At 43.3% G+C, this 13,064-nt stretch overlaps 1 protein-coding gene across 1 annotated transcript in view; it reads right to left on the reverse strand.

The window, feature by feature from the left end:
• The window catches only part of EXOC2 (exocyst complex component 2), a 204,913-nt gene that overhangs the window by 95,466 nt on the left and 96,383 nt on the right, over positions 1 to 13,064 (reverse strand). Inside the window, exons 12-13 of the mRNA XM_065398970.1 lie at positions 8,617 to 8,742; positions 403 to 527 (exon numbers count right to left, since the gene is read on the reverse strand). Coding sequence (XP_065255042.1) covers positions 403 to 527; positions 8,617 to 8,742 — 251 coding nt within the window. The remainder of the gene's footprint in view (positions 1 to 402; positions 528 to 8,616; positions 8,743 to 13,064) is intronic.

Here is a 13,064-nt window from a genome sequence, read left to right on the forward strand (position 1 = left end):
TGATGATCTTGACAAGCAGGACTGAAACTATGTACATTTCAATGGTCACTCAGAGAATTATACTACAGTACAAAATAGTTCCTATTGTGAAGCCTTCGGGGTTTTTTTTAAATAGAATCCTTACATATATGTTTCTAGGAAATTTACTGATTAACATTCATAACATACAAAGTGGGTCCATTGCTTCATGCCAAATCAAGCACCAATCAGTAGATGTACAATTGCTTATGTCGTTCTACAAATCTCTGTAATCCAAAAGCTGCAAAAACATCTTAGTCAGGCATCTTCTCCACTGAGGTACTATACTTCTGCAGTTTCAAACTCAAATTCAAATACAAAATCATTCCTATGAGCTTTGTCTATCTGAAGACATTTAGGTTATGTATATGCATGAACCAATACCTCACTGAAAAGGCTTCCATTCACATAAGAAATCCAGAGCTTCCAGAAGTTGGGGAGCTGAATTACAACAAGTTTTGTCAACTTTTCAACAAATGCAACTTGTTGAGGAGCTTTACAACGCCAAGCTAAGAGGAAAAGAGAAAGAATAAATAACTTTGAATTGATAATAAAAGCTATTTTAAACATGCTGCTAGAGTGTGATCTAAAAATAATGGATCTATCATGCATATCTATAATCTCTCAGGTGTGAATGGCAACATTTTACGACTTGGTCCATATGGCATACAGCTTGTGTACGTGCAAGATTTATTTCCATATATTCTTTTGAGGGGGTTGGTACTATAAGTATAATATGTCTTCTATGTAGAGGTGCTCGTATGGCCCCACTGAATTATATTGTACATCCTAACAATCCACTCGCATAAATCTGTCTTTAAACCAAGCTAAATGATAACTGAACAGGGAGGATCAGAGGCTTAGCCATTAAAATATAGGGTGGGGGAAGGTTGGAATGTAGGCAGTACAATTGTCTTGAGATTAAGACAAAAGACTGGGAAATGGGAGATCTGAGTTTTATTTCCAGATCATCCACAGACTTCCAGTGTGATCTCACTCATCAACCTCTCCACAATTTCATTAGCGAAGTCTCCGTTTCCTTCTCTGTAAAATGGGGATGGATACTGACATTGTAGGTGGGAGGCTAAATTCATTAATATTTGTAAAGCAATTTGAGACTCTTGGAGGACCAGTACAATTAGAAGTTCAAAAAATCATAATAAAAGTAAGTATAGCACTTTTCACTTGGGACATGAGACCGAAAAATTATCTTAAGTTGCATAAACCTCTATACAATCTTGGCACCTTAACCATCACTAGACATCAATAGAGTCACAACTTTGGGAACATGGGGGAAGAGGTGGATCTTCTCCCATTTTCTTGTCAGGTGAGAGATGGGAGAGAGGAAATACAGGAGATGGTGGATGAGCATGGAAAGTGGAGGTGAGATAGGAAACTTCCATCTCCAATCATGTTTGTCTTCCCCATGTTGACTTTCTTCATTTGATTATCAGAGCTATGTTTCTTAGCAAACTATTCTGCATCAATAAATAAATGTTGCATGCTTTTTACATCAAGAATTAGATTCCTGCAAACTATGTGGGCACGAAGAAGTCAAAGACCTTCAAACTGATTACAAAGAGGACCTGAGATTTTCTTGTATAGTCTTAGGTCTTTCACAAATTACACAGTTAAAGAGTGTGAAACTAGTTTACATGATTCCATGGGAGCATGGAAGACTACTGGATAGCTTATGGTATTTGTCTTTAATCTAGTACATAAATATTGATCATATAGCATAGAAAGTCACCAATTAGACAAACATGAGCCCATATAAAACTGGCTGATTAGCTCCGCTGCCAAGGGACGAAAGATGCAACATCTCAGGTGGGGACTTCTGGTGTGGGAAGTTAGAAGGCTCAAAAATCTACCTTATAATAGAAAAAACCTTAAGTAGTCATTACTGTGGCTGCATCTGTCCAAGATCAGTGCATGATGTCTTTTATGCATGCTGTAGGACCTAGATATTATTGAGTTAAAGCTGTAACTGAAGCCATACTTCAAAATTCCTTGCAAATCTATGTTCAAGTCAGAGTCAATGTAATTTGAATTCGCTATTTTGTATTCAACTTTCTTTGAATTTGTTCCAGAATTCACTGCAGCCATAATGATGCATCATGCTAGTGAATAACATGGATAAACGAATCCTCTGAGCAATGACATCAAGTTTTGGCCTAAATATGCTCTTTAATATCATAAACTTTCTATGATGTAAATGTAGATAAATTACATGTAACCAAGGGCAAATAAGCAAAGAAAAGTATAATAGTCCTTAGTGCCTCCATTTCAGGATCTCAAAGTGCAAAAAAATAAAATAAATCAAAAACCTTTTCTCTAAGAACATAAGGTAGCACAGGCAAACAAAACTAAAAGGAATGGGTAAGATTATTCTAGAATTCTTATGGAAGAATTTTTGGCAGCTTCATAGTATGGCTGGAAAATGTTTTAGTTCATATTGGTAAAGTCAAAAAGAAGTTTAGGCTTCTCCTCTTGCGTTTATATGAGATTAACAAGGGGCTTGATGGGACAAGTCCACCATACAGACTGTCCTTTGAAAAATATGTAAGCAACGATAGATCTTGACTTTTATCTTGCAGAATTTATTACTATTTTTATAGTAACCAAGAGTGTGCTAGACATTTTGCAAAAAAAGAAAGACAGTGCATTGTCTTATCCCACATTGCTTAAAAACTAATTTTAATCATGGAGATGGAGGGAGGAAGGACAACGGAGACAGCAATAAAGTCATGTGCTTACTCCATTTTAGCATATGGATATTTTGGTGGTTCTGTTTAATTTATATTTTTCCTGTGAATATTCAGCATAAAAAGAATATAAAACAATGTTATAAACTTGCATTTAAAGAATAAAGATAAATGACAATCACACCATTTATTTAAATATTTTGGATGTTTTCTACATTTTCAAATATACTGATTTCAATTACAACACAGAATACAAAGTGTACAGTGCTCACTTAATATTTATTTTTGATTACAAGTATTTGCACTGTAAAAAAACAAGTCCACTCAGCCCTACTTCTTGTTCAGCCAATCGCTCAGAGAAACAAATTTGTTTACATCTGCAGAAGAGATAATGCTGACCGCTTCTTGTTTACAATTCACCTGAAAGTGAGAACAGGTGTTCTCATGGCACTGTTGGAGCCGGTGTCTCAAGATATTTACGTGCCAGATGCGCTAAAGATTCACATGTCCCTTCATGCTTCAACCAGCATTCCAGAAGACACACGGCCATGCTGATGACGGGTTCAGCTCGATAACAAACCAGAGCAGTGCGGACTGACACATGTTCATTTTCATCATCTGAGTTAGATGCCACCAGCAGAAGGTTGATTTTCTTTTTTGGTGGTTTGGGTTCTGTAGTTTCTGCATCAGAGTGTTGCTCTTTTAAGTCTTCTAAAAGCATGCTCCATAACTCATCCCTCTCAGATTTTAGAAGGCATTTCAGATTCTTAAACCTTGGGTCGAGTGCTCTAGCTATCTTTAGAAATCTCACATTGGTACCTTCTTTGCATTTTGTGAAATCTGAAGCGAAGGTGTTCTTAAAATGAACAACATGTGCTGGGTCACCATCCAAGACTGCTATAATGACTGTACCACAACTAAGGTGGGGCAGAGTTTGTCTGGCGCTTACCTGAGAAGGACAGTTCTGCTTTATGGTGGCTGGGGGAGGAGGGAAGGAGGTCAGAAACTGCTGTAATAAAGGTGCTTGGTGGTCAGCTTTGAAGCAATGACTCATCCCCCCCCCTCCCCCCAGGAATGTGAGCTCTGAAGGGCATAAAGGTATGAAACCTGGGTGGGGCAAGTCTGTTCCACACAGCGAGTAAGCCAGCAAACAGGATCGTGAAGCAGCATGGCTCCAGGGGCATGGAGAAGGGTGAGCTCAGGAAAAATGGGGGCTTACTCCCCCAGCCCCAGAGGCAGGGAAGGGCAAGCAGAGGCAAATTACAAGTAGGACACAAGGGGTGTGATTTAGCAAGTGAAGCTGCTGCTAGGTGTCTGCTGCAGTCACTAGACAGTGGGGAGGGTGGAAAGAAAGGGAACTAGCATCCCCCTGCCCCAGGTACTTCCACCCATAGACAGGCTAGAAGTTGCAATTGGGGAGGGTGAATTGGCAAGCAAAGCTAGTCAGTGTCTGAAACAGTGTCTGGGAGGGGATGGGGGAGAGGAAGAGGGAGACAAGGGAATTTAACTGTTTCATGTACCACCCGTGCTGCAAGTAAATGTATGGGCTATCAGGCTGCAATTCTTTCTGGCTGTGAGCTGGTTGCTGCTCAGGTGTCTGTACCTTTGCCAGAAAAGGGACAAGCAGAGGCAGCAGCTGCAGCACAGGGCAGTCCCAATGGAGCACAAGGGCTGGAGGGGGACCCAAGGGAGACAGTATTGCAGCAGGGGCAGGGGGTGCTCACCAGTACAGTGGCTGTTAATGCTCAGGGTGGTGTATTTAATAACCCAGGGCAGCCTCATGGACTGAGGGAGGGAAATGACGGAGGGGAAGCATCCACGCATGCAGGTGGGCAGGCTGGGTGGTCTAATGAGGTAGTCAACGGAGCTGTGCAGCAAATGGTCAGTGAAATTGTTTCTGAGGTTTTCTCCACAGCATTACAGTGCTTCCAAAGGGCACGAGGTCACCCAGAACCAGGATATTCTCCTCCACTGAACACAAGGGATGGCATTAATGCTGATCCCAGGGGTGAGTGTGATCTGAACCAGACAGAGGTTGGGGGGATGGGTGGCAGAGGTGGTATCCGGCCTTCCAGCCTGGCAAGAGGTGGCAGTTGCAGGGGCCACAGCGAGGTGCAGGGACTGTGCTCAATCAGCCCGTCAGTGAGTTCACCTGAAGGGGACAGGAGTGAGCCTATTGGGGTAGTAAATACTCTGGGTCCAGGAGTTGGAGGTCCAGAAGCCTGGGCAGATGTACCCAGAGGTGACACCTTCAGTGGGGGCACTGATGGTATTACACAGCTGCTGCAAGCTAATTTGCATTTACTGCAGCAGCTTCAGGCAGTTAGGTGTGAGGGGTCTGCACAGGGTGACAGGGCAGGCCCAGCATGGGCTCAAGTTTGGGCAGCAGAACAGGGACAGGCTCCCAGCAAGGGTAGCGAAGCCCGTCCCTGGGCACATGGGGACTCATCGGCCATCAGGGAACGTAACCTCATGGGACAGAGTAGAGACTCCGGGGGGAGGGGGGGGGGCAACTATGCGGGAGCAGGGCTCTGCGGAACTCCCTCCATGCAGTTCTGAGTACGGTTCTGCCGGGGTGGCTGACCCGATAGTTCACCTACGCAGTACAACTAACGACAAAATCCTGAGAGGCAAATACGTGGATATATTATCCCTATTGCACAGGGAGGTGTTGACAGACAGTAAACATGGGCAAGGCAAGCAAAACAGCGAGCTGCCCAAGAGGCCAAGGGTGCCTAGAACATGGGAAAATTGGGAGGCTGCCTTCTTCATCTGTGCAGGTGTTATAGTATAGGCCTACCCAAAGAGGAGCCCTGCCTTGGTTAAGTATATGGACATAAGTAGGCGGGCACAAAATGTGGGGCATGTCCTGGTTTAATTATGATGAGCAGTTTCAATTAAGGGCAGCAACACAAACTGGGATAAGGTGGGACATACCTCATCACACACAGTGGTTGAAGTGGATGATACCCAAGGGGCCAGGAGTTCACACAGACAGTGATTTGCTCATACCGCAGCAAGCTCGGGAGGGGCCTGAGGCACATAATAATATTTGCTGGGCATTTAATGATGGTGGTTGTTTTCGAAGCACCTGTAGATACAGACATGTTTGCAGGACATGTTTTGGGACCCATTCAGCCCATTCTTGCCAGAACGGGAAGGGAAGATCACAGGGAGGAAACAGGAATGGGGGTGGCACAAGCGCCAACCGCAGGTTTGGCGTGGATGGAACAGGGTGTGGGACACAGAGCACAAGCTGGGGAGGGGGACAAGTGGTGCAATGGGCACGGGCTCCAACGCCAGTTAAGCTGGATGTGTTAAGGATTCTCCTATGGGATTACCCTAACAGGGCAGATGGGGCATATTTGTAGGAAGGGTATTCAGCAGGATTTCGGATCCCTTTTGTGGGAAATAGGACTCATTTGATGTCAAAAAATGTAAAGTCGGTAGCTGGGATGGGACATATTGTTAAAAAAAAAGATTGCACAAGAATTAAAGGAGGGCAGGATAGCTGGGCCATTTGATCAATTGCCTATAGCACATTTGAGAGTTTCCCCCCAAGAAGACCCCAGGGACATACCAATTAATTCATCACCTGTCATATCCACAAGGTGGCTCTGTTAATGATGGGATAGACCTGGCTCTATGTTCCATACGCTATTCCTCCATTGATGAAGCAGTTCATATCGTTGAGGCACGTGGCCCTGGGGCGCTAATGGCTCGTAGCCCACCTTAACCCTCTTACAAGGGTGGTGGATGGTAAGGTCCAAGCCATGGGTTGGCTGATATTTAATTAACGCTTATTTTTTTAATGAGTGTCATCAGCATGGAAGCATGTCCTCTGGAATGGTGCCCAAAGCACGAAGGGGCATACGAATGTTTAGCATATCTGGCACGTAAAGACCTTGCAATGCCAGCTACAAAAGTGTCATGCAAATGCCTGTTCTCACTTTCTGGTGACATTGTAAATAAGAAGAGGGCAGCATTATCTCCTGTAAATGTTAACAAACTTGTTTATCTTAGCGACTGGCTGAACAAGAAGTAGGACTGAGTGGACTTGTAGGCTCTGAAGTTTTACATTGTTTTGCTTTTGAGTGCAGTTATGTAACAAAAAATAAATCTACATTTGTAAGTTGCACTTTCACAACAAAGATTGCACTACAGTACTTGTTTGAGGTGAATTGAAAAATACTATTTCTTTTGTTTATCATTTTTACAGTGCAAATATTTGTAAGCAAAAATAATATACACTTTGATTTCAATTAAAACACAGAATACAATATATATGAAAATGTAGAATACCATCCAAAATATTTAATAAATTTCAATTGGTATTCTATTATTTAACAGTGCAATTAAAACTGTGATTGATTGTGTTTAATTTTTTTTAATCGGATTACTTTTTTTGAGTTAATCACGTGAGTTAACTGCAATTAATCGACAGCCCTAGTAAAAAATGATTCTTCCTTTATGGCTCTTTATGATGTATAAAAGATAGATTCAAAGTTTGTTTCCTACTTGGCTTGTTTTTAAACTCAGAAACAGCAAGACTTTATTTCTCGGCTTTTGTTGGATAGCTAAGCGGGATACTAACACCATAATAGAACGAAACCTTAGCTGTAGCTTCCTCAGCTTCTAAGGAAAAGGTGTGGATGTTGAATTTTTATACCAACTGTTCGTCAGAATTTGCCCTTACACAAAAACTAAAACAACCCCCCAACCCTACTACAAAGTTTTAAACTGGCTGACTAAAAGTTCTCTTCCCTGTAAGGAAGACCTGGATACAAAGATACAAATTCAAGTTTCAGCCACCAGTGATCTCACTACTCGGGGCTCAATGGGACTTAGGTCTGGTCTACACTGGGGGGGGGGGGGGGGGAAGCTAAGTCAGTCTAAGTTACGCAACTTCAGGTACGCTATTTTCGTAGCTGAAGTGACGTACTTAGAGCTACTTACCACGGTGTCTTCACTGCAGTAGGACGACTGCTGCCGCTCCCCCATCGACTCTGCCTATGCTTCTTGCTCCGGTGGAGTACCAGAGTCGATGGGAGAGCATACAGCGGTCGATTTATCGTGTCTTCACTAGACACGATAAATCGACCCCTGCTGGATCGATTGCTCCGCAAGTAAGTGTAGACATGCCTTTAGACTCCTACATCATGGGAACTTAAAAAAAATTGGTTTTCATGTGCCCATCCAGTTCCTGGAACATAACAGGGAGCTAGGCTATGGACAGCCAGGTAAAATCAAGGCATGCAATCTTATTTTCCCTGTTGGGTTTATAGGATCACAGAACCAGGCCTGGAGGCGTTAAGTAACAGAGGAACATTTAAATGCAGCTGGGGTTCTTATTACAGAGACCAACAGACTGATATGATAAAAATAAGAAAGTAGTTCCTAATGTGCAGGGAAACTCAACATGGAAAGAGACTTTGTTGCCTTGACTGTAACTTGGAAAAGGAGACTTGGATTTGGACCTAGTTTTTATCTCAGCAAGGGGAGGACTGCTTTGGTCTGATGTTTTTTGCTTCAGTAGGAGGGGGATTTTTATTTAGGATTTTATCTATATGGTGAGGATAACTGTCCAGTTTTGTGGGCTCCTCCTTGACTGATCCCATCATGTAATAAGCACACACCCTTTTCACTTTGCAATTTACCTTTAAGAAAATTCTATGTCTTTATAGAGTAGTAGAGACAGAATATGAAAATAATTTTCATAGACATATATTATTCTGTTATGGACTGGTGGCTCATTTTCTGTCAACACACTAAAACAATGAATATGATTACCCTCTGTCAAATTTTAATATTTGGGGAATACACAGTAAAAATACACAGGCCTAGGGATTTGTCAGAAGTAGATTTTTATTTTACAAATGAAACTGATGCTTACTGTCATCACGACCCGACTGAAAGCTGCTGCCCCTTTTCAGCGAAGCAGTCTGACTGAGATGACCAAGTGGAGACGGACGCACATCACTGTCCAGGTCTAGCATGGGGCTATGTAGCAACGAATTGCCTGAAAGACAGTGACACAGTTATTAATATATTTATTTTCTTATGGAACTCCAATTTCATTTGCAGAGGGACTGTGTCAGGTTCAAAATTATGTAATAAAAATATGTCTTCAACCTAAGAAAGAAATGATTGTTCATCCTGTGCAGTAAGTACAGTTCTTCGAGATGTGCGTCACTATGGGTGTTCACTCTAGGTGTGCTTGCGCTCCTTGCGCATCCAATCGGAGATTTCTCATAGCAGTGTTCATTCAGCCTGCGCATGTGTGCTAGTCAGCCCTATGCCATTGTTATATAGCACTGTGTGGGTGAACCGCCCTCAGTTCCTTGTCTACCATGAAGCCCTATAGCAGAGAACTCCAAAGCGGAGGGGAAATAGGGCGGACAGTGGAGCACCCATATGGACACATATCTCTAAGAACTACAGTTACTGCACAGGGTGAGCAACCATTTCTTCTTTTTCTTCTTCTTCTTCAAGTAGTGTCCCTATGAGTGCTTCACTCTCGGTGACTACCAAGCAGTTCCCCTTTAAGGAGGAGGGGGGCTTTGTAGTTGAGTCCAATACAAAACAGTACAACTGAGCCAAACACAGTATCGGAAGCAGAGTTGTGAGTTATTTCGTAGTGTTCAGCAAACGTATATATTGTAGCTGATTGACATATTTCCGTAATAATGGGCATGTTTTGAGACATGCCATACAGATGGAAATGGACCATGTAGAGAGAGTTCATATGTCCAAAGGTGCTTGAATATTATGAGATTCATTGCAAGGATGAATGCAATCAGTTATCTACATGGAAAATCTTTGATTAGAAATTGCAGACCCTTTTGATCTATCTGCAAGCAAGACAAACAATTTGGGGGTCTTTCTGAAGGTTTAGTCCAGATAGAAGGCCTGGGCTCTTCTGATGTCAAGGATGTGCAACAGTGCCTCTTGTTTATCTAGGTGAGGTTTAGGGTGGAACACTGGCAGGTGAACAGGTTGGTTAATATGGAACTCGGAGGAGACTTTAGGTAAAAATTTGGGGTGTGATCAGATGACTTTGTCCTTAAAAATACTGTGAAGGGGAGGCATGACATATGGGCCCTTATTTCCCCAACCCATCACACTGACATGATGGCTATCAGGAATGTCATTTTCATTGATAAATGGAGAAGTGAGCAGGTAACCATGAGTTCAAACAGTGGTCATGTAAGGCATTTAAGACTAGACTCAGGCCCTAAAGCGAAATAGGATGCTTGACTGGGGGGAAAAGATTTACGATCACCCTGAGGAACCTCACTGTCATTGGGTGGGCAACAGTGAAAGAACTCTCTGTTGGAGAATGGAAAGTCATGACGACTGCCAGGTGGACTCTAACAGAGCTCATTGATAACCCCAAACTTTTTAGTGTTAGGATATAGTCCAGTACATCTGGTAGTGATGAGGTCATGAGTGAACTATGTTTGAGGTCACACCAACAGACAAATCTGGTCCATTTTTTGAGAGTATATGTAGTGAGTAGACAGTCTTCTGCTGTGTAATAATACTCTCTTTAACTCTTCTGAGCAGGTCATTTCTAACCCCACAAACCATCGACCAATCACACTTTGAGACAAAGCACTCCAAGACTGGGGTGAAGGATCTTCCCGCTTTCCTGAGAGAGGAGATGAGGAAAGGCCTGGAGAGTGACTGGTGAGCAAACAGCCAGCTGATTCAGGTAAGGAAGCCATGTTTGTCTGGGCCAGGTCGGAACTATAGGATGACTCTAGCTTTGTCCTTTTTTATTTTGAGTAGAACTTTGGCTATTAGAGGAGTCAGTGCAAATGTGTACAGTAGATTCGATGACCAGTGAAGGTGAAAAGCATCCCCTAGGTACTGGGGACCCATCCCACCTCTGGAGGAAAACTGGGCACATCTCTTCTTTATTGCTGTGATGAATAAGTCTATTGGGGGGTAGGGCATTGCTGGTATATGTGGAGTAACATGCTGGAATCTATTTCCCACTTGTGGTCTTGAAAGCAGTACCTGCTGGGTGTATACATGGTCACACTCTGAAGCCCTGGAAGACAGGCAGCTGTGATGACGATCTGATTGCATATGCAGGTGGATATGCACGAATTCCAAACCTTGAGAGCCTGGGCGCAGCGGGGGGGATCTTGCTCTTCCTTGCTGGTTGATATAAAACATGTGTGACATATTGTCTGTCAAGATCTTTATGTACTTGCCCCTGATTAGTGGTAGAAACTGGAGACAGGCATATCTGATCATTCTCAGTTCCAGGAGATTGATGTGTAGCGTGGTTTCTTGCAACGTTCACTTGCCCTGGGCTGTGAGAGTGTCCAGATGCGTTCCCCACTCTAGCAAGGACATATCCATCGTTAATATGACCTTTCGGGACTTCCGTGCAAACATTGTGATGGTCTTTCCACCAATTGAGGGATTCCTTTATGCAGGTGGGTATGGAAAGTAGAATATTTAAACTGTGTCTGATGAATAAACAGTACCAAGCCACCCTTGAAGGTAGTCTTGTGTGGTCTACGATGAAGGTACCAGGTGCCACATGCCCCAACAACTGAAGACTGTTCTTGATCCGGGTTTGAGGGCTGAGCTGGATTGTATTGGTTATGTTGGAAAGAGCCACAAACCTGTGCAGTGGGAAGGTAGGCTCTTGCCATTACTGAATCGAGATGAGCTCCTATGAATTCTAAGTTTTGCACAGCGGTTAAAGGGAATTTTTGAATGTTCAATTGTAGGCCCAATTTGAGGAAGAGTTTTATGGCTTTGGAAGTAGTAGACTGTGAAGTTAGTTCCAGGGAGCAACACTGCAGTAGCGAATAATTTAGGTAAGGGAACACTAAAATACTTTGCCTGTGGAACTGCCTCACTACTATTGACATGATCTTTGAAAAGACCCTTGGGGCAGATGATAGACCGAAAGGGAGCACCCTGTACTGAGAGTGGCCCTGACCAACAGTAAAATGTAGGAATTGTTTGTGAGACAGGCAGATCGCAATGTGGAAATATACATCCTGAAGGTTGAGGGCCGAGAACCTATCTCCTTGATCTAGTGGTGGAATTATTGGTTCAAGTGTCACCATTTTGAATTTGTGTGTCTTCACATAAGTGATGAATAGCCTCAAATCTAGGCTTGGTCTCCACCCGCCATTCTTTTTTGGTACCAGAAAGTACCTGGAATAAAATACGTTTTCTGTGTACTGCACAGGAATTGATTCTATAGCACTCACACATAGGAGAGAGTCTATTTCTTGACAAAGCAAGCTCTTGTGAGAGAGGCCTCTCAAAAGGGAAGGGGAAGTCAGGTTAGTTGGTGGACGAATAGTAAAGTGGATGGTGTACATTGTGGAGATGATCTCCAGAACCTATTTCTCTGAAGTGATTGATTCCCAAGCTCACCTGAAGTGGTAAAAGCAGTTTCTGAAGGGAAGAATGCAGGTCAATTGGTGCAACTAGTAAGGATGAGGATGGTAATTCAGACCCTTGACCAGCTTGTCAGAATTGTTGCTTGGAGGTCGAAGGGTATGAGGTCGAAGGCTGAGAGATGGATGGTTTCAGTCTCTGGAATTTCTCTCTCTTCTGATATGGCTCATACGACCTCTAGGAGGTCAGGAATTGGGCAGGACAGGATCTTTGAGCCATATGGGAGTTGCTAAACCTTCTTTTGTAGGCAGATGTATAGATCCCAAGAGAATGCAAAGTAGATCTGGAGTCCTTTAATGTGCGCAGAGATTCATCCAAGCTGTCTGCAAACAATTTAGACCAATCAAAAGGGAGGTCTTCCACCGTATTCTGGATCTCCTGTGGAAATCCAGAGAGCTGGAGACAGGAAGTCCATCTCATAACTACCGCTATAGAGACTGAATGGGCGAGATCTGCAGGGAGTCGGCAATTTTCCTGATCAGATTCTGAAACTGCTTAAAACCATTTGCAAAGATGGAGGAGGCGTAACTGCTTCATCCAGAGATGAAGAGGAGATGACGGCTGAAGGAGAGACCTCTTCATCAGCTCTAGCTTCCTGCTCCTCAAAGATTTCTTCTTGAGGATCATGCCTCCTGGAAAGGGCAGATGATGAAGGCTGCCTAGCTATCTATGATGGTGGTGCTCAAAACCCTGGAAAATTGATGGCAATAGGCCGCCCAAGGGTCCCAGTAAGACAAGGTGGTGGTCCATAAGGCATAGGAGGGGGCACCCATTGGTGCTCAGACCAGTGAGTTGGTGGTTGCGCCCTTGTGTCACAAGTGGTTATAGGCTTATCAGACACTTCTGGAAAGGGGACCTCTGTAGGGGTGAGGAGAGCCTTAGACCAATATTTGGGAAACTGAGGCA

The sequence above is a fragment of the Emys orbicularis genome, chromosome 2 (genome assembly GCF_028017835.1).
Source record: "Emys orbicularis isolate rEmyOrb1 chromosome 2, rEmyOrb1.hap1, whole genome shotgun sequence".
NCBI lineage: Eukaryota > Metazoa > Chordata > Testudines > Emydidae > Emys > Emys orbicularis.